At 32.3% G+C, this 23,159-nt stretch overlaps 1 protein-coding gene and 1 pseudogene across 1 annotated transcript; one reads left to right on the top strand and one right to left on the bottom strand.

The window, feature by feature from the left end:
• Window positions 1-5,783: 5,783 nt before the first annotated feature.
• LOC133303307 (BON1-associated protein 2-like) lies at window positions 5,784-7,472 on the bottom strand (annotated as a pseudogene).
• A 13,665-nt stretch (window positions 7,473-21,137) lies between these two features.
• Window positions 21,138-22,560, top strand: LOC133303417 (16 kDa phloem protein 2-like). The gene is made up of 5 exons (XM_061503332.1): window positions 21,138-21,204; window positions 21,498-21,563; window positions 21,692-21,818; window positions 22,117-22,231; window positions 22,447-22,560. The coding sequence occupies exons 1-5, from the start codon at window positions 21,138-21,140 to the stop codon at window positions 22,453-22,455; spliced, it is 384 nt and encodes a 127-aa protein (XP_061359316.1). The 3' UTR covers window positions 22,456-22,560.
• The last annotated feature ends 599 nt before the right edge of the window (window positions 22,561-23,159 follow it).

Genomic DNA, 23,159 nt, shown 5'->3' with positions numbered 1-23,159 from the left:
CGTGGTTTACTTGACTTTCAAACATATGTGTCAGGCGGGTCCAGGGGGAAGCCCGTGGCAGGGGGCCACCACTAAAGAGCTAAAGCTACACCAACCGTAGCAAGTGGATTCGACACTATATCTCAACCCAAAACCTTAAGGCATTGGGTTCATGGGTCCCTTCCACTTATATACTCTTCACTTAGCCCATTACCAACCAATGTGGGACTCATCACACTTGAATATCCCAACAATCTCCCCCTCAAGTGTGAAACCCACAATTGGTAAGCTCCCCCTCAACTGAGTACCCCAAGCGCAAAGTACTCGACCCGCCTCCTAGCCAATCACTAGGCTAGCTCGAGTCCAACCCAGCTCTGATACCAATGTTGGAAAATATCGTTTCCCTCAAGCTTGGCTAAGTAGCCTTTGTGCGGAAGTCAATCAACAAGATCCTGATCTCGGATCTCGGCAACACCTCAGCCTGAACTTCACCAGGTCGGGCAGTGCAGCGAAAAATCAAAACGAAAACGGGAGAGAGAGAACACAAGCAGTTATTAACGTGGAAAAACATTCTCCAATGAAGAAGTAAAAACCCACGGGACCTAGTCCAAATAAAAAAATCCACTATGAAAATAATGGTTACAAAGAATCAAATTCACCAATGTGGTGGTTAACTCAACCTTTCAAACAATGGTGATAATCAAATCTCCCTAGAGAAGTTTCACTCAAACTCTTTCTAGAAATCTCTCAAATACAAAGAATAAAGCTTTTCTCTCAAATCTCAAACAATTTTTCCCTCAAATTTCTAATCTCTCTCTTAATCTCTAACCTAGCCTCTACCCAGAACTAATGAATATATAGAGGAGGTGAGATCTAGGGTTTAGGGTTTTTAGGAAACCCCTCAATGGGCTTGGGCTTAGCATTGAAGAAGGAAGCCCAACAAATCTCCCCCTCCGACTTCAATGCGTCGGCTTCAGCATCAACCCGGCTCTTTCACAGCAGTCTTCAAATTTTCTAGTTGGAACCGACTTTGTCATCATGTCGGATCAATTATGGTCAGTGTGCACCTTGACGAGTTCGAGCTCTCCACCTTCAACATCCCGGATCCAATGATACCTCACATCAATGTGCTTAGTGCGGGAGTGATAGGTCTAATTTTTCGCAAGATGGATTGCGCTTTGATTGTCACAACCCAGCTTGTACTTATCTTGGTCATGGCCGAGTTCCATGAGGAACTTCTTCATCCACAACATCTTTTTGCTTGCCTCAGTAGCGGCAATGTACTCAGCCTCTGTTGTCGATACTGCAACATATTTATGAAGTCTTGATTGCCAAGAGACAGCTCCTCCGACAAATTTCATCATGTATCTTGTAGTCGACTTCCTTGGTAAGTATGGATATTATTTATGATTTAAGTGTAACGTGGAAGCTCTCCTGCCTAGTTATTATAAATGGCTTTTTCATGGATCTAGTAAGGGATTATTCCTGGTTAATCAATGTTTTGAATTTGAGTTTTTAAAAATGTAGTTGTATTAAAATTTGATAGGCGCCCATGTGATCGCTCAAATTGGACTAATTGAGTAATCAATGAAATAATAAAAAATATCAAAAAAATTAAATAAATGATTTTTTCAATTTTTATTTTATTTTTTTGCAGTTTATCTTTGGCTGACAACACAAAATAGACTTGGCAATAGGAAGTTCATCAACTGATCCAAACAGATTCAAACAATGGTGACCAAACCTAAAAATCGATAACTGAATTAATCGAAAAATTGAAAACAAAAAAAAAAATGCAAAATATAGTTGGATTGATTGGTTTTCGATTTGATTGGTAGAAATCGATCCAATGATTTCCAGATCTTACCCCCTACCTACTTGGGTCTTCCTCCAATCATAGCACAAAAATCATATAGCAAAATTCTAAACTCATTACCCATCAACCCATCATGTTGGAGAAAGTGGGTAGTGCTTGATTTATGTTATGTTTTTTTTTTTGTAAGATACATCATATATTTTCATTGCATGGGTTATTGTTGTACAATAGCTCCTCTAGCATAAAAATTTGGGTTACTCCGTATCTCTGGCAATCACATCGTAAATTTTTTGTTGGAGGTAAAAGATAGTAATTCAACTTTTTATTATATTATATTGAAAATTAGATTATCGTTTACTGATACTTCTAGATTGCACAATAATTATCATACAAATATTACAAAGCTGATTATACATACAAAAAATATGTTATTTGCACATAAATCATCATACAAATGTTAGACTTTTCAAAAACCAAAATCCGATCCAATTCAAACCGAATAAAATTGGATTAGATAGGATTTGAAAAAAAATTCAAACCAAATAAATGATTACATGATCAAACCAAAAAAATTGAATCAAATAATTTTTATTTTCAAAATTGATCCAATCCAAACCGCAAAATACCCTGCTTTCCACTTCGTCAAGGTTTTAGCACATCATCTACTACATTTTGCTTACATAATGTTCTTTAACCTCATCATGAATTTCGCATACTTTTCTATGATAGTGACACAAAGCATACGTAAATTTTTCTCCGTAATAATGGCCACATGTAGTAATGCCAAAAGGTTGACTGAGGTATAACGGTCTCTAACAGATAATAGATTCTATTTCCATTGTGAAAAATCAATTAACAGAACAAATCAGTTTGTCCCTAGGAGGTTGATTCAGTCATTTAAGTAGGATGCAAAACAGAATGAAACATTTTTTCATTCCCTTTTATTTTTTAGTAGAATTAAAATATATTATTTTTAATCTCATGTCCAGTTTTATTTTACTTTTAAAATAGGGTTTAAAATCTCTCATCTTATAGAAGATAATTTTATCTCTTATATTCACATAAAAAATATGTAAATGTCTTTTTTTTATCCCTTCTCTTTATATGACCACATATGAATCTCATACAATTTTAAAAGTGTAAAAGACAATTTTATCTCTTACACATGACAAAGACCAAATCCTTTAAAATAAACCAAACATAAAATAGAATTGGTATATTATCATCTATCTCGTTGTAATATGGTTACCAAACATTACGTAGTCTATCCGAAATTTATGGCTTAATATGTTTACAGGTTTATATTTAATTAATTGCATCAAACAAAATCTTGATAATAATTCCAATCATAAATACAGTAAAGATTTTCTATATATGTCAAGAGTAAATAAAGATATAGTATTTAAAGAATAGCGACGTAACTTTATTGTCACTTTTGTTTTTTTTTTCTTAACAGCTTTATTGTCACATTTTTAACGTCAAGAAATAATAATACTGAAGCTTTAATTTAACCTTGCAACGTGACTCCTCAAGTCAGGACCATTTCTCCGTGTACCCCACCAAAATTAATGGCAACTTTGTCCGCAATTAGTGTGGCAAATGGTGGTAGCTAATTTAATAGTAAAAGAAGTTGAGTAAGTAGAAAGAAAAAGGTCTCAGTTTGATCTTCATATATCACTTTTAAGGGATGTTTAAATATTTTTATTTCTGACTCACCTCACTTTAAATTAGTCTCATAGCCGACTCAAAAAATCAAAACTTGTGAAAATACTAGAAAAGTCAACTCACCTCAAATAAATAATTAGAGTTGGGTAAGTAAAATATATATATATATATATATATATATATATATATATATATATATATATATATATTGAGAAAGAGGGAGAGGTATGCCAACTCCTATATATTCATTTCTTGGCAATAAAAAGAGGTAGTTAGAGGGCAAAGAAAGAGAGAAAATAATAGAGGTTGAGGAAGTCTTGTCGCATGAGGGATGACATCGCGAGATGCAGCATTGCATAATATTGCAAGAGTATATTAGCCGATGTTATCCTCATGTGACACGATTTCCTGCAACCACTTTCTTATAATCTCTTTCTAATGCTGTTTTCTTTATAAGGAAGTTTTACATGTAGGAGAAGTTATATTCTTTTAAGACTGAAGCAGCTACAAGTCTTAAAGATGCTGCTTTATATGCTCTCGCAGATTACTCATCAAAGTGGATTGCCATCAGTAAGGTTCAATTTACAGTCTTTCAAACAAAGCATGTCTAATACAATATATTCTTTATATAAAAAGATATATATATATATATATATATATATATATATATATATATATATATATATATATATATATATAGTGAGAGAGAGAGAGAAATATATATTTATCTTCGTCCACCCAAAAAATACGTCGTTTTGTATATTTATTTTTTTATATTCATTGATTCACCTTTGAATGATTATGTTTTTTTTTTCTCTCTTTCTCTCTTCCTTTATCATCATTGATCCATCTTTATACGAATATGATTTAATAGCCGAAGATAAAATTATCTCAAGCAACTTGAGAAACGATAAGCCCATATATATACTAAAATGTGTCCATTTTGGTATAAATATAGGATTCATTTTCTCTGCAATTACGGCAGATAAGTTATCTGCAGTAAGCCCAATACGACGTCGTTCTGGACGGAAATCATGGTGTTTTTGCAATTTTAATTTATTCAGAATTATAATAGTCTTTATATTTATACTTTTTTAAGATTTCAATACCAAAACGACGTCATTTTGGGAATAAATGCAGATAACTTATCTGCATTAACTGCAGAAACATTTTTCTCATAAATATATAATTCTGACTTTCTTAGTGTATTAAAAAGAAAAAATTAGATAACTTTGCATTTGTATTTATGAAAAAAAATTATACAACCGTTAAAGTCAAGTCCCCTAACCGGGGGCGGGGGCGACTTTCCTGCGTTTATCAAAATTAATGGATTTTTCAGTAAAAAAATTGTTGAAGTGGATCATATTAAATTAAAAAAGAAAACGTTAATTTTGTAAACCTCTCTTAGATATGCATCTCAATTTTAATTACTTAAATCTCTTAGATGTTAATGGCTAGTATTTATTATTTGAGTATTCCGGTTTTACAAAGAGCTAATTTTTTATTTTTTATTTTGAAATATTCCAATCAGTTCATCGCTTCGCGATTAGTCCAATTGAGAGTTGGTCCAGGATTAAGGCTTTTATAAACCCCTCCCAATTGTGGTACTGGGGAGGATCAAATACATGTTCTCACCTCCACCTGCTCAACTCCTATGCATCAATTGAATTACCACCTTTGATCGAAGAACTAACTTTTTTAGTCTAGTTTTGCATCCTAATATGTTTTTGGTAAATAAAAATTATCAAAGTTTCTGATTTTTTCCTATGTAGTTTCATTTAGGTTTGTATACAACGAATTGAAGACATAGCTCGCGAATTTATTTATTTTTGCATATATTAATTAAATTATATATTAGCAACTAACACAATTAATCATTTTTATTTTAATGCTTCGATTAAAGCAGAATATTCATTTGCGTTACAAATATATTTAATAAATTCAGAACTGTACTTTTACTCCTCTTTCATGTATTATCTCACTACAGAAGTTTCCACCCATTATGTATACATTTTTTAAAATAAAATAGTGAAATATACAAATATGAAATTTGTCGGTTTCGTACTAGAACTAAATTAAATTACTTCATTCTACCAACACAAAAAAAGTTCATTATTTATTTCGTGAGTCTTGATTAGTTTCTTCTTCTTTTCGTGTGGGCTTTTAAGACCAAGATCCCATTCCAACTATATACATAAACATAAATCAATTCATATTAATGCAAGAGAAAGAATTCTTTGTTTTATTTATATCTAAAATTTATAATTTTTTGGAATTAAAAAATATCTTATATACGAATTAGATCAATTTTATATAGAAATTTTTAATCAAAATAGTTAATCCACTGAACAGGAATACCTATAACAACAAGAGAAGAACTCCTCTGCCCAATAGAATCTCTCATCTGAAAACCACAAGGCCCCACCTTCTCCGGTGTCGCTGCCACCCGAGACAGCACATATTCCGGTGACTTCACCACCCTAACGAAAAAGTTAAGCACCCCATTGCAGCTACCTTCCCAATCCCTTAACCTATAACTCAAGAACTGCAAGCAATGATCTGGCACAACCCCTCCAAGAAAATCGGAAACCGCTATCATATCCTTGCCACCCCAACATCTTTGACACTTGTTGAGGTCTTGCACTTCACCTCCAACGTTATAGACCTTGCATGCATGGCCATGTCCACCACCAACTTCTCGTTCCATGCACTGGTGGAGCCGGTCCACAAATTTAGGTGGTGCCAAAAAATTTGACATATCAAATTATCAAAATATTTATGATAATTACACAAATTTATCAGGAAAATTTTTTACTATGAATTCTAACATAATTATCTAAATTATGTACTAAATAATGTCACATAATATTGAAAATTTAAATGAACAATTATCGTTGATTATATATCAAAGCAAACATATAAAAATGCATTAACCTTTTCGGTAAACATTTCAAACATAAGAATTTCACTTTCCTCCCACAATATAATAAGTAATGAATCAAACATTATACTAAGATATGAAAACACACAAATATAATAATTATATGTATAATAAGCATTGTCCATCGTCTCCTCTTTCATTATTTTATTCCTTAAGTTTTCAATATTTCACGTTAGAGAACATCGCACTTGTTTGCAACAGCCATAAGCACGATGAAAAGTTCATACCTTTAGGAATTAGGTTTTTGACTATTCTTTGTGTGTGCAATAACCCAAAACACAATAGTTCAATGTACCTTCGTATTCCATAATTACAGTCCTGTTATTCATTTGGTTTCATGATTGTTACTTTCAAGAGTTAAAGGTTTGTCCTTTTAAAGAACACAAATTGTGTCCTGTTAGTTCTTAACATTATGTCTTAATTACCGGTAAGACATAATTATAACATGAAAAATTATTCTTTCTCTCTCTCCAAGTCAGCTGAAGTGACTGATAAAATAGAAAAAAAAAGTTATTTTTCATATTATAATTATATTTTACCGGTAAGATATAGTGTCAAAAACTAAAAAGATATAACCTCATGTCCTTTAGAAGGACAAACCCATTTTAAAATAATAGGAGTAAGAATAACCAAAAAAAAAAATATACAAGATAAAAAATAAAAAAAGGTAAAACACAAAAATAACCATATTATACATGTTCCTTATTATTTGTTTGCACTTAGATGATTTGTTGTTACTTTGTATTGAGTATTTGACTTTCTATTTAATTAGGTGGTGCCAAATTATAATTTTTACTTTAGTTAATTATAATTAATTATATAATAAGTAAAAAAAAAACACAAGACCTGCTGGCTTGGTTGTGGCTCCGCCATCAGTTCCATGAAGGGTTGTACGTAACGCCACCGCCACCGCCACCGCCACCGCCATCGTCCGTTGCCATGCTGGTGGTGTAGCTGGTGATTGACTCGGCTCCTACGACGAGGTAGAGGTTCTTGGTGGCTGGCTACGCGAAGGTTCTCCGCCGATAAGACAGTGAGTTCTAGTGTTCTACGTTGGTGGGTTGTATGCATGTGAAAAGGGTTGGAACTTGACGTGTGGTTTTTGTGATTGCGAATGGAAGATAGAAAGAGATTTTGGAGTAGCAGGGAAATTTTTTAATATGCTTCATGACCACCCCCACTGTAGTTCTTCTACTCAAAAATTGACATTTGGATTAATTTTTCTTTTCTTTTCTCTTTCCTCTCTTCTCAACCTTTTTCTCTCTTTCTCTCACATTAGTTCCATCCAATTTTTTTTTACTCCCAGACCACAGTAACTTCGCTCGTAAAGAGGGTTGGTGTGATTGATAAATATAGAGAGCGAACGCACGTGGTAATATATGTATGAACAGGAATTCAGATTTCGGAAAGCGGGATAGCAATGCATTTTTACTGTTAAAATTTCACATGAAAATATCATAAGAAATTTTTATATGTATCTTTCTCTTCGTTAGTGTTAGGTATATATCGATAAAAGTTAGTAATAATTATATCATACTTATTTAATGTATGTGAAGAGAGATATCATTATAAAAATTTCATATAATCATATTATATGAAATTTTAACACGAAAAGATCTACTTCGAGCGAAGTTAGAGTTGGATAATTATCACCACTAAGAATTAGTCTTTTTTGTTGTTGTAAGAATAATTAGTCTTTTAGTTATGAAATAAATAAAATATGGATCGTCCCAAAAAAAATAATTAAAAAAAAAAATTGGAGCAATTTTTTTGAATATGGTGTAAAAATAAGAAATTATACTTGTCTTTATAAATTATTAGAGATTAATAATTAATTAATTGATAGTTTATCAAAAAAAATTAATTAATTGATAAAATTCAATAAATTATAACTATACATACATCAAAATTAACGATTAAGATGGAAAAATAAGATTTTTTTAGTAAAATTTTTTTTTACAAATATATTTTTTAGAAAGAGTGAAATTTTTTACATGTGACTTCCACTCAATTTAAAAAAGTTAAAATTTGTGGAATAGTAGAGCCGACTCTGTTATGTTAAAAAAAAAAAAAGCGCCGACTCTGTCAAGAGGTTGATATAAAAGAAGGGTTTTGTTTTTATCATATTACATAATAAAAATTATTTTACTACACATTCATAATATATGTGAGGTTCGTTAAATAATGAAATGAGAAAAAAATTAAAGGTAGGCTCAGGTTGAATTGTATGTGTACAAAGATTGGTTTCTTGTTATAGCAAATCATTTTCTCATAAAAGAAATATAAATTTTTCTTGTCCTGTGGGACACGAAAACGAGAGAGAGAGTGAGCAGAACAAGAAACAAATCGGTTGTCTCTTTTTTAATTAACGGGCACAGTTTCGGCGTGTTTTTCTTCTTTTGTGTTGTGTGAGTGCGTGTATTAGAACAGTGTTTGACTCTTCACGTGTGCTAATCCCTCATGGTTTACGTGGTTGCGTCTTCGTGTGTTTTGCTTATTCGGTGAGAGAATTTTCCAAGAAAACGGCCAGTACGGCGGCACCGATTCTACAAGGGAAGTAACATTCTTTCGTTTATAATGAAAAATTATTTATCATTTTAAATGATATCATTTTGTATGAAACTATGTGTATGTTTGTTTTGAGAAATATTATACTTATTATCTATTTTTCCTACCTCTTATTATTAAATCTTAATCGTTGATTTTTGTCAATCTAACAGTTATAATTTATTGAAATTTAATAATTAATTAATAAGTATGAGCCCATAAATTACAACCGGTAGATTGACGAAAATTAACGGTTAAAATTTAGTAATAAGAGATAGTAAAAAAAATAGGTAATAAATATAATCTCCCCTTTTTCTTTTATATAAAATTAGAAAGAAAGAAAAAACGGAAGAAAGAAAATGTAAAAACATACTAAAATAACGTAGTTTCATTATAAATGACATTCTATGTTCATTTAAAATGATAAATACTTTTTCAACTAAGAACTATACAAAAAAATATTATTTCTACAGTGAATTAACAAATAATCGATAAAATTATTATTTTTATTTTGACTTATTGAAATGTCCTATTGTGAAAAAGTTTGATTTCTTATGTATTTGTAAGTATAGTTAATTTTTTTTAAAATTAAACAAATATACTTATATAATAATACTTAAAAGTTCACCTTAATATAAAACCTAACCTTTATTGCGGTTGCCACTGTTAAGATTCAGCGAATCTTGGATTTCAAAGTTGAATCCTAACCATAGAGTAGTGTTAAAAACAAAAGGCATTGGCGTGTATTGGAGGGAGGAGTAGGATTCAACTTGTTTTTTGTTTTGTAGTTTGGTAAAAGAGAGATTGTAGTGTAAAGAACGTGATTAGTCTTCAGCTGTTGGTTGGAGGATACTTTGGGAAACCATTGCTTAACCAAGAAGAATACACGTTCATTTAGCAAAAATCAAAAGGCATCACGAGCCCTCAATTGGCATCCACTAGCAAAGCAGCTTGGAAACGTATGACTTGGTGAGATCAGCTACTCAAGACCACTTAACTACCATATAAATCAATGACCGAAAGATAGCATCAGCTTGCCACAACATCTACAAGGGCTTAGCCTGACTATAGGTATTGTAACACCCCGTATATATCCGGTAATGTTATCATACTATCGTATTAAGCTGCGCTTAATTAAAAATGCGGAATATCTTTTTCTTTTCAATTATGAAGTCATTATCATTACCAATTTGCTTAATAATCAATTAATAAAACATCGCCTGTATGCAATTGCAATAAAATAGCTAACTGAAATACCTCATTAATTAAAATAACATAATGTATGTCTCTAGTCACGGAACTACAACACGTAGGCCGGACCACTAGCAGTTTATACAACTCGACTCAAAAGTACTAACAACGTAGTGGCATGGACAACTCCCATGCTCACCCAAATAAGGCAACAAAGCCCAACATAAGTCTCAACTCAAAACATAAAGAGCAGAAAACATAAACAAAATCTAATCCAGTCATGACAGCAATACAACATAAATATCATAATCAGCTAAGCTCTGGCCTCCTGCCGCCAGAGGCATCAGTCGCCATACTACCTGAGCTTGAAATAAGCATTCCCCAAACGTGGGGTGAGATCTCTAAAGAAGAAATCTCAGTAAGACAAGGGGTCCTCAAGGATCTTCCACCTCAAGCTCACTTACATGTGCAATATAAGTTTAAAAGCAGTTCATCAATATCATTTCTAAAACAGTGCAATGCAGTAGATAATCATGTCATGTGTGTTAATTCTATTCTACTGGCCAGAGAAATGCAGGATTTATATACGTCTAATACCCACAAATAGTGCAAGATGCTACTTGCATCCACCCCAGATCACCGTCTTGTATGACGCCACATACTCAGGCTTACCGTCAAGATGGAACAACACATGCATATTAAAAGCCATTACACATAAAGCTCAACAACATTTCATATATCCAAAAGCATGTAACACAACATGCATATAACCATACCCCCATGGGACATAGTGGAACCACAACATGGCTAAACCGAGGACACGAAAGCTTACCTTGCAAGCTATCAATCCAAGCCAAGAGTCCACAAGCTCAAGGTCCAAACACAGCAGAATCACAATCTGATATGGACCAATAATATATCAATAAACATGCACCGCAAGCATACAGTATTAAGACAACGCATTTCCATTACATTTTATGTCTTAAGGCTTCACACAAGCCATAAGCCTTTAATTATATGATTCTGACTCACATTAATTAATTACAGAAGTTCAACTTCCTCAAACTAGGATCCACAAACCCATAGATCAGTTCTGGATGAACAGTACGCTACTGTTCCTCACAAACCCAGAATATCCAGATATTCCTCGGGGGCATATCTGGATATGCAATATCCGGATATCTTACAGGCAATATCCGGATATCCAATATCCGGATATAACTCTGGCAATATCCGGATATCCAGATCCCCATATCCGGATATTCCACGGGAAAATATCCGGATATTTCGCGACAGAATGCAATTTCTGAATTTCGCGAAGATATCCTTCCAAGGTTCCATTTTTAACACTTCTAGAAGCTTAAACATGCATCTTAAGGTTCATTTATGTTCATATGACAGTTGGTTACTTGTTTAATTCATTAAACATGCCAAGACTTCATCTTTAAGCAACAAAAATCAAGACCAAGGTTGGTATAACTTACCACAGCTTAAACTCAGCAAGATGGGTGCTCTTGTAGCTCACACAACAGCTCCAAGGTACTGACTTCAAGGGTGCACGAAAATGCTACCAAAGCTTTGCCCTTTCCTCACAAAGCAAGCTTCTTGGAGCCTCCACACACAAGACAAAGGCCCCAACCTCACAACTCAGAAGACTCAGCACCTTATCCTCACAAGGCAGCTCACCCAACTCAGAAAAGAAGCTCTCAACACACTCATCAAAGTGTTTCCCACTCACCCAAGGTGTTTACAAAGAGAAAGTGTGAATAAAATGAGGAAAAATGCTACAAGGGAGGCCAAACAATGGTGGAGAAGGCTAAGACAGCAGCCCCCATCAGTCACTCATGCACAAAAACTGATGCATCAACCTAGGGTTGTGTGCATAAGTCCTATATATAGTCACTTAACCAATTAACACACAGTATTAACTTTAATTTCTAAGCTTAGCATTTTAATCCTAAACTTTGGATTCTTAACCTACTCAATTTTATAAGAATTATCATATTTTTCTTATAATTTTCTGAGCACCTTTCTGGTACGCGCTTTTCATAGCCAGTACCAGTTTCTGGCACCAGTTCTTATTATTTTGACTTGAAAATCGTTTTACAAGTCCTACATATTATTCTAATAATTATCATGCATTTTTTATAATTTTTCGGGATACTTTTTTGGTACGCATTTATACCGACTAGCAGAATCGGTATCTGCATTTTTCTTCCGAAAAGCGACTTTCGGCATTCTTAATCACTTACTATAATCATTAAAGCCTCATAATAATTATTAGGGTCAATTATGAAATTATTTCCTAATTTCACATAATTAATTAATTAACTTCCTTAATTAACGGTGCGGGTTCTTACAGGTATCTCGCCCACAATATAGTCTGTGAAAGGCCACCACGCTGTAGATACAATGTATGTTTTGATGATAACAAACAAAGTGGCAACAACAAAAAGGCAAGATCATTTGATCAAGAGCAACAAGGAATAATTAGAAGAGCAATAACAAGATCAAAAACAACTAACTATGAACAACATCTAAGAGAAACTCAATATCTTAACCATGGTGAAAAATGATAAAAACTAACAAAGTGTCAAACATTGTCATATTCAACAAGTCAAAGCATCAAGTTCAAGAAAAGATCCAAGACACAAGACATGAAGCTAAGTCTAAAATCATATTTAGAATATATCTTTAGGACTTAGAATATATGTGAAGGTATATGATAGATTGCATTGTATGAGCTCAAAGTTTTTCTCAAAGTAAATGTGTTTTTCAAGTTGCATAATCATAACCTTTATATATTTGAAAGAAATTTGAAAAATTCATGGAAAAGATCCTTGACATATTTTATAACTTCAAAACATATTTATCAAGTCAAGATCTTTCACAAAAAGTAGTTGGAAGCAAGTTAGAACACATTTGAACTTAAAATTTGTTTCTTAATTTCGCTACTGCCTTCCATACAATTTTGCGTATCCAAGATGATGGATTTGGATCTTGTGTTCTTCATAAATGTTGTAAATATCTCTATTATCTTTCCAATGAGACCAAGATCACATCAATCCGACAAGTATAACTCAAATTATAGCCAAAATACGAAATAATGTTCTTGTTGTCAAGTTGGAAATCGATTACCACTGCGACAGATCCCAACGGCTAGTTTTTCAAATGAGATCCCAACGGCTATAAAATGGTTTAGTTTTTCAAATGAGATCCCAACAGCTATAAACGGCTAGTTTTTTGAATGAGACCCCAACGGCTATAAACAGCTAGTTTTCCAACGGCTATAAATGACTAGTTTTCAAATGAGATCCCAACGACTAGTTTTCAATGAAAAAATATATATGCATTCCAATTGACTCAAAAACATTGGGCATCATTTCTACACATATTAAGCATGCTTTGAGAGCTTCTACACTATCATTTGCATATTCTTTCATATCTTTCAAAGATCAAACATATTTGAGCTTATATCTTGAAAATTCATATAACCAATAGTGCTTCAAGTTGTATATGCACACTTTGAGAGTGTATATTCATTTCTAAGTATTTTTCTCCTTGCGTTTTTGAGTTGAAAGGGTTGTGAGACCTATTTTTTGAGAGGTGGCTAAATACCTAAGTAAATTTGGCGTGAATTATAAGGTTACCAAGTATCCGTAAACTTGGAGATTATAAGGCATCCAAGAACCCGAAGTCTTGGAAGATTGTAAAGGTTTGTCAAGCACCCGTGAAGCTTGACCATTAGTAAAAGAGTTGATCGAGTGGCTTCAGTCTAGACGTAGGTCACAAGTGGTGGTGACCGAACCAGGATATATTGTGTTTGCAATTCTCTAAACTCTAAACTATTTATTTTTAGTACTTTAATTGCTTCTCTGATATCTTGTATGTGCTAGTATAAGTTCTATAATTGTGATATATTATATATTATGGATTATCTGAATATATTGATTAGCTTTCTACATATCAAAGTTTGCTTGAAATGATTATTTAGAAACCAGAAGGGGGCTTTTGCGAAAATCTTGTAATACTCAATTCACCCCCCTCTTGAGTATGAAAGCCACATTCCTAACACACCCTCCACCTATAGGACTAAACACTGCCTTATAAAGGCGGCATAAGCAAGGCACCCTCCCACTATAAATACAAAGGCATTGAGTTCAGGTAAGATCATCTATCCATAAATACTTATTTGCATAAGCATACCTCTGGGGTGGCTTGATCTTCTTGTGTTGTCTTTGAGCAACAATAATGTCCTGTTGCAATGGTGGTGTTTCCTCATGTTGCATCTCCTCCTCTGTGGGCTGATCTGTAGTTGCTTCAAGTATTGTCTCTGAAGCATCAAATTGTAATTACACCTGGTGTTTGTCACTTTCACTACAACATGCATCTGTATCATTTGAATCCTTTTTCTGATGAAGCATAAAAGATTCATTAAAAATGACATCCCCACTGATTAGAAATTTGGGTGACTTAGGATCAAGACACCACAACCCGTATCTTTTCACCCCCAATCCATATACAAGAAAAATGCATTTCTTGGCTCTAGGCTTCAATTTCCCTTAATTGACATGAGCATAGGCTGGACAACTAAAAATTCTTAAACAAGAATAATTAGCAAGTTTACCTAACCATAGTTCCTCAGGGGTCTTACACTCAATAGCAGTCGATGGAGATTTGTTCAACAAATAACTAGATGTGTTGATTGTTTCAGCCTAAATCTTCTTTGGCAGACATGCAGTAAAGAGCATGCAACGTACTCTCTCCAAAAGAGTTTTGTTTATGCATTTTGCAACTCCATTTTGTTGTGGAGTACCTTTGATCGTGCGGTGTCTCACGATGCCTTCTTTCTCGGCAAAACTCATTAAATTCTCTTGAATAGAATTCTAAACCACTATTAATTCGTAAATGCTTCACTTTTTTACCGTTTGTGGTGGTGTTATACGCGATGCAAATGGCAGATGGATAGCTGGCTTCACCTACAAATTGGGGATTTGCAACACATTTAGAGCTGAACTTTGGGGGGTTTAGCGTGGTTTAGAGCTGGCTTGGAATGCTGGTCATTGTAATATGGTTCTTAAAAGTGATTCAACATCTGTAATCACCAACCAAGGTGCAGAAGCTCATGAGAGACACCTCATATCTCGGATACAAGCATGGCTTTTAAGAGACTGGTGTGTAAGGCTTTAACACACTTTTAGAGAGGGAAATGCATGTGCATATTAGATGGCAAACTGCATCCTAAATCGGGACGATGATATGCTCCACCTCTACAATGATACCCCACCGCCTGGATGCCTTGTACTTTATTTAGCTGATCTTGCTGCAGTGGGTAGACCATGTGCAGTAATGATCCAGTAGTTATTTTTTTATGGCTTTGTTTTCCTATCTCTTTGTTCTTTCCTGATGGGTTTTTGGGCCCTGGCCCTTTTGGCTTCAAAAAATGAGCTATTTAGTATTATTCAATTTTTTAAAATAATATAAATTTATTTTGATATATTTTTAAATTTATTGTTGTTTATTATCGTTGTTTACTTATTGGGTTTTAATGATGAGACTATCCTTCAAAATTTATTGAGAAAAATATTTTTGTTTTCACTATAATTTTTTTTTTAACACCTACATAAAAGTAAATAAATTGGTTCAGTATTTTTTTCTTTCTTTTCTTCATAATAGAATCCATTCATTTTTATGTGAATGTAACACAAAATATTTTTAAAGTAAAAATAGATACATTAAACACATATTGTTGTGACTTCGGCAAGTGCACCGGTCGTACAAGTAATAAAGTGATAAAGTAAGGCTGTCAATCGCAGGAAGACTAATTATCAATCACTAATTTATCTACGCGATTAAAGTTGGATCTATCCTAAAATGGTTTTGTTGAGAGAATTAATTTAATTGTAAAAACAGAATTAAAGAACTTGTTTTTAATTTTTAATATTTAAGAAATCAAGGACTGACTGAATTCAATAATTAGTAACGCGAAGAATTTGGTTTTTAACTTCTAATAAAAGACGTAGCTAGGAACTCGACTTCCTCAATGTTTTCCTAACAAGTCTACCGTTCTTATAATCCACATTCAAGATTAAGTTATTAACGATTCTTTCTAAATTTGATTAAATCTCAATCCTTTGATAATTTGATCTTTTACTTTATTCAAAAGCCTAATCTCTCAGTACCTTTTCCTAAAGCAAGCATTAACAATGATGGAAGAAAAAAGAAATCAAAAAAGAAAAATAATAAGAAGTAAATAAAAATGCAGTAGAAGAGTCCAGATTCCAAACGAACAAATTCAGACTTTCGAACCTACGACCAGTCAGTTAACAGTCGAGCGCTCTACCGTTGAGCTACTAAGGAACAATGGGAAATTCGATCTCCTAGAGTTCCATTCACGTTCTCAAGGGCAAAGGGATCCCTTTCCCGAACCCATACGGGTTTCGATAAGTCTTATTGTAACAGGTTTGTCTGGCTTTTTATTTCACAACAACGAAAGCACTTTTCACTCTTTCATATACTCAGGGATTTCACTTGGAAACGAAAATGTTCCATAATAATGGATTCGGGTCCATAACTATGGGTTTGAATGTATGAGATCTTGTAGCACTTACCAATGAGGCCCTACCAAGAAATGAGAGTTATTACTCACTCCCATTTCTTATTTCTTATTGAATTAACCGATCCATTTTCTTTGTTATCGAACATTTATTTATATGTTTTCTTTATGACACAATCAATAATTCAATTCATTTTCAATTAGGCCTTGCTCTAGCTTCTTTAGGGGTTATTACTTCCTTGGTAGCTCAACACATTACTTTTTACCTGTTTATGCATTTATAGCGCAAGACTTTATTACCCAGGCTGCGTTATATACTCATCATCAATACATCGCAAGATTCATTATGACAGGGGCTTTACCTCATGATAGTCAATATAGGACCTCATCACCCATCAATGCATGGTGTTCTTAGACTTATTGTTACTCTGGATGGTGAGGATGTTATTGATTGTGAACCAATATTGGGTTATTTACACATAGGGATATCCTATTTGTGAAATGAAATACTTGAAATTCAACCGACCCCTAGAAGAATCAAAGAATTACAAATGAATGTACAAGAAAAAGTAAATTATGTGAACCGAAAAATCAACATTGTTATTACAAAAATTGCAAACGCTTATAGACACCCTAAACACTCGCCCTTTTTGAAATATCCTGAACGGTTCCTGTAAGTTGAGTGCCCTGCTCAAGGAAATATTGAATAACAGGAATATTTAAATAGGTTTGATTATTTATTGGATCATAAAAACCTACTTTCCGAAGACACTAATTTTGAATTTTGAATCAAAAAGAATATTCATTTAATAATCCTTTTTTTTTTTTGAAAAAATGGATTATGAAATTTGATTACGAATCAATTCAAATAGATATAAAAATTATATTTATATAGATTCATAAAATCAAAAATTAGATGCTAAAAAAAAGACGATAATAATAATGTTTTTTCTCAAATTAAACGCTGTTGTTCAACATCTTTCCCTAGATAGCAATTAATTAATCGGAATCAATACACCAACATCCCCATTGTCATGCAAGATTCTAATGCCCATTCAAGATTGGCCAGATCATAAACGAGACTATGAATTAAAAACAGATTAATCGCATAACTCAAATCATGAATATAAATTGCAAGAAAGGATAAACAACGTTTAAGAACTCATTGGTTCCGTCTTGCCCTAACTACATAAATAAATTTAGCATAACATATTCATAAAATCAGAATAAAAAGATAAAAAGAAAATACAAAGATTCATAAAACTTAGCATGGAAACTCCATGGTGATTTCTTGTTTTTATTTTGTTGCTTTTCCTCTGCAGTCGTCTCCAGAAGTGCTCCTTTGTCTGCTCTTCCAAATGTATGGAATTAGCCCTAACGTGCATTTTTATAGAAATAAAAATGTGCTTTTTAATTTGGTCCAGGCTCACTGAGGATTAATTTTGATTAATTCTTTATTTTTCTTGATCCTTATCCTTTGCAACTGATCCCAACTGCCTTTTCCTTCAAATTAGTAATTTGTTACATTGAACTTGAAATAACTTGAAACAATATGAAAATGGATTAAAATCTTATCTAGTTGTTCCTATTTTAATATCTTTTAGATTTATTAATTAACACTATATTAATAATCATATTAATCATTATTTAAAGTAATTTTAATATTAAAAATATAGTGTTTTTGACACTTATTGCATATTTTTTTTTACTTTATTTCTTTTTTATTTTTTAATTTAAGCTACAAATAAATTATTTACAATGAATATATAAATATAGTTATTATGAAGATGGTCCAAATCCAATAGTGCCATGGATCACCACATCCACATTCTCCACATGCTTGTAATGTTTGTTTAAGAGTGTAATCATGGAAGTTGAGAGAGGAAGTAAGTGCTTCTTTGTGAACTTTTTATTTTACTTTCTCTACTTTTTATAAGCAAAAATTTAGCGAAACATAATTTTATTAAAACTCTCATTAAAAAAAGAGCTTTTTTATAATAAAAAAATAAAAGTTAAAAGCTCATAAGAAGAGCTTTTTTTTAAGATGTATGTCACCTTTTTGGAAAACAAAATTTATTTTTCAATTAAACCCTTTGTTATGTCTAAGTGACAGAAGTGTCTAGTCAAAGACTAATAAGTTACTTTTGGATCTAGTGCTCTTTAAGGAATTTATGAAGGAGATATCCTTGAGGTTACATATCATTATACACTGACGAAAATGACGTTTGACATGTGTGCACAGTGACAACATAACGGTAAAAAAGAGATTAAGTACATACTTGTAGGCTTTACCTCTTATTTATAAAGTTTGATGTGGGTAGCGGAGTGTTGAACCTTTAGTGATTTGTTTGGAGGCCCAAATCCAATGATATAGCTGACATGGTAGGATTGTTATTAATAAAAAAATTTATGATTTTTCTCTTTAACTTCCAAAGCCCAAATGAAGTGACATCTTTTTCCTAATTATTGGGTTTAATCCTTTGATCGTAATATGATGACCAATCAAGATCTGGCCCCAATATGAGATTTGATTCAAAACAATAATTATAAAAAATGTTAACAACATATATATATATATATATATATATATATATATATATATATAGACATTTTTCAACATATTTTTTAGTATTAGATGAATTTCGTCTTACTAAATAGAGAGTGACCTCATTTTATTTAATGAGACCTACATATAAATCACCTAATTATAAAAGTGTGTCAAAAAATTGTGTTATTATCAATTGTTAAAATTTTGTGGGCAACAAAGTGACCAGTAATAAGCAAAAACAAACTTGAGTTCAACAATAATAGCAACTTAAGCAATAATAAAAGTTTGAACCTATTAAAGAATCACTTATTTAGATGAACAACCTTAATACCCTCAAGAAAAATTAGTCTCACACGTAATAAATGTATGGAAAACAATCCCATATTAATTTTTTGATATTTTTTCTGATAAATTATTATTATTATTATTATTATTTTACTAATTTAGCTCTTTAGCCCTAATATCCCATTGCATAGCATGTGCACAGCCACGGCTAACCATAACCAGTAACCTCATCCCCGAGGCCCTGAGTGTTAGGTAGTAACTGCAAAGAGGATATCTATATTTTTTTTTTTTTTTTTTTATATTTTAAGGGTTCATTTTTTCTACAAGTACTGCAGATAAGTTATCTGCAGTAAACCCAATACGACGTCGTTTTAAAGCAGAAATTATCGTATTTTTGTAATTTTAATTTATTTTAAGGATATTACAGTCTTCAAAATTATAATTATTTAATATTTTAATCCCAAAACAACGTCGTTTTGAGAGTAAATACAGATAACTTATCTGCATTAACTACTGAAATATTTTTCTGATATTTTAATTGTGATAGGTTTGTCTATTTCTTTTATATCTACTTTTTTTTTTCAAAATCATTAGATTAGATTCTCAATAAAAGATAAAAAGTGTGAATATCAGTTCAAATTCTAATATCGATTCAAATTCTAATCTAACGATATCAGAGAGAAGAGAGGCAGGATAGATGTGAAAAAAATGTCACATCTCTTCTTAAATGTTTATATATTCTTAATCATTAAAAATAGTAAAAGCTAAATAAAAAGTAGAGTATTTATATTTTCAAATTGAAAAATTTAATGCTTCCTTTTTCAAGAATATATTTTCTTCATTAGGAAGATAAAGAATTTTCTATATACTAAAGTTGGTTCACGCCCAAGTAGTCATTTTTATAAATTTCTCATCAATTGCTTTTTTTCTTTTCTTTTTTTGCTCTTCAAATGATTTTTTGAATCTTTGTCCATTGTATATTATATTAAATGCTCTGACATGTTGCCATATGAGTTGTACAATATTACTTCATTATTTAAATCGTTTTATCTCACTGTAATTTGTACATTTAATTTGTCAAAGGGCGAACGATATTCAATCAATTAATGTTACTATCACTCAATTTCACCGTTAGATCAATTATGTTCTTCTAACGGTCATATTTATTTTTATATTTGTATAATTATGATTTCTCATATTTAATACTTTATATTTATTTTCACCTTTGTATGGTTATGATTTCACATATTTAATGCTTTCTCATTAAAAATGAGAAATCATAACCATACAAAGATGAAAATAAATATAACCATTGAATCAATATAATCAATCTAACGATGGAATTGATTGGTAGTAACCCTAATTGTTTGTTACAATATCCTATTCCTTTTGTTAAATACTCAAAATACATATACTCTTAAAGAAAAAATGAAAAGAAAAGAAAAGCAAAGGTAACGCATATGAAACAATTTAATGAGTTAACTTTATTCACAAGTGAGGATGAATAATGACAAAAGCCAAGTAAATTGCTTCAAGCGTTTTAGTATCCCTCAAACTTTAACTTCAATTTCTAACTTGTGAGAGAGAGATATCAGAATTGTAGCCAAAGATGCCTCGTGGAACGCTTGAAGTTATTCTTGTTAGCGCAAAAGGGCTTCATGATAGTGATTTTTTCAGTAAGTAATTCAAATTCAATGGTAGATAACATACTATTAGGTGCCATAACAATTGTTGGTGTTAACATGAGAATGATATATAGATTTAAATGTTTTCCTCTATTTCATAGAATTTGTTGCATCAAAGTACGGATTAGAAACTTAATTTTGGCTTAATTTCTCATAGCTCTGGAGAGATTATACTTTTCAATTCAATGGATGTTTCCCCATTTTTTATTTCAAGACTTTTTCAGTTTAAGATTGTAATCAATGCAAAAGGGTTGAATTTCTACATATCATTTCTTGATGAGCAGAGAAAATGGATCCTTATGTGATCCTCACTTATAGGGCACAAGAACACAGAAGCAGTGTTGCTCAAGGTGTGTTTCACTCTCTTTTTTGCCTTCTTCACCATTTTCTCTCTAGTGGCTTGAATTTGATTCTAAATTCTCTCTTGGGGAATAATATTTATAAAATATTGCAGTTGCTGAATTACCTTGTGTTATAGGTGCAGGATCTAATCCCAGTTGGAATGAAAGCTTCCTTTTTACAGTTTCTGACAATGTTTCTGAGCTTAATTTGAGGCTAATGGACAAAGATACGTTTACCAAGGATGATTTCCTTGGTGAGGCAAAGTGAGTTAAAATCCCTCTAACTAGGATGTGTTACAATTTTCTGATGTATAGTGATTTGGAATTTGATTCTGTTTTTTGTTTCATTTGTTTTCAAAATCAATTTATAAAACAGAATTAGAAAACTTCAAAGAAATGCTTATAGATAGTTTTTTGGTTTGGTTTTTGAAAACAAACTAAACGTGGCTTTTTCTCTTTTTTCTTATTCTTATGTGTCTTGAACTGTTTGTACATTTCATTTGTGATTTTCTTTCTCAATTATGGTGAAAAACTAAAATGCACTTTTTTCTCATATATGCAGAATTAATTTGGAACCAGTGTTTGCTGAGGGTAGCATTCCACAAACTGTTTACAATGTTGTGAGGAATCAGAAATACAGTGGAGAAGTTAAGTTGGCTCTCACTTTTCATCCTGAGGTAAAAGCACTACACTGTTTGCCATGACACTTAGCAAGTTTTATGTGATGCAATAATGATACAATCTTTGGTGTGTTTATTTTTGTCAAGTTGAAACCAAATAGGCCATTTTTTCCCTTCAATTTTCATGTTCTAACATTTAAATGGCTTGCACTTGTGGTGATGCTTTTAATTGTTGGTACTATAGCCCAATTATTCTTAACTTGTGGTTGCAGTGGCAGTGAACTCAGCAAGGGTGAAGAGGAAAGCAAAATTAGTGGATGGAGATAATCAGTCATAGATTACTAGGGGATCTATGTGGATGAAAGGAATCTGATAGTTACTAGTAGTGATATATACTCAGATTTCTTGGACCAAGCTAGAATTATCTCCTGGAATAATATGTAGAAACAATTGCAATGGACATTCTGTTGAAATGCTTTCCAGTTTTTGTATTTTATCAACGCTACTGACTCACATGCATTGGGAGGAGAGAGAGAGGGAGAAATAGAGGCCGGACCACTGAATATTTTTTCTTAAGGTAGTGTTTGGTTCAGGAGAAATTTTCTTTTACTAGGAAAATATAATTGATAGGAAAATGGAAGGAAAGTAAGTTTGGTAGGAAAGTTTAAAAAAAGTTGTTTGGTACCTCAAAATATTGATGGGAAAATTGGGTTAAAAATCTTGATGTATGTTTGGTTGAAAATAAGAAATAGATGGGAAAAAAAGATAAAATTACGAAAGTAACCTTTTTATTAAAATTTTGAAATGTTAAAGCGTGAAGGGGATGTATTGTATGATGTTCATGTCTCTCCAAGCGCATGATTAAAGAGCCCCACCCTTCCCTCACTGACGTGGCACTCATTCATTGGCCCATTCCGTCTCGTCGGGATTCATACCAACACATCAATAAACAATAACACTCATCCCTTCTCTCTCTATCTATGTT

This window comes from Gastrolobium bilobum, unplaced genomic scaffold (genome assembly GCF_033153095.1).
Source record: "Gastrolobium bilobum isolate Gb01-03AN ecotype WA unplaced genomic scaffold, APGP_CSIRO_Gbil_v1 utg18394, whole genome shotgun sequence".
NCBI lineage: Eukaryota > Viridiplantae > Streptophyta > Magnoliopsida > Fabales > Fabaceae > Gastrolobium > Gastrolobium bilobum.
Note: the sequence above shows the minus strand (reverse complement) of the source record. Positions and strands in the feature narration are given on the sequence as shown.

Coding starts and splice junctions, on each gene's coding strand:
- LOC133303417 (XM_061503332.1), top strand. CDS start 21,138: ATGCCTCGTGGAACGCTTGAAGTTATTCTTGTTAGCGCAAAAGGGCTT. Junction 21,205..21,497: donor TCATGATAGTGATTTTTTCA/GTAAGTAATTCA, acceptor CTTGATGAGCAG/AGAAAATGGATCCTTATGTG. Junction 21,564..21,691: donor CAGAAGCAGTGTTGCTCAAG/GTGTGTTTCACT, acceptor CTTGTGTTATAG/GTGCAGGATCTAATCCCAGT.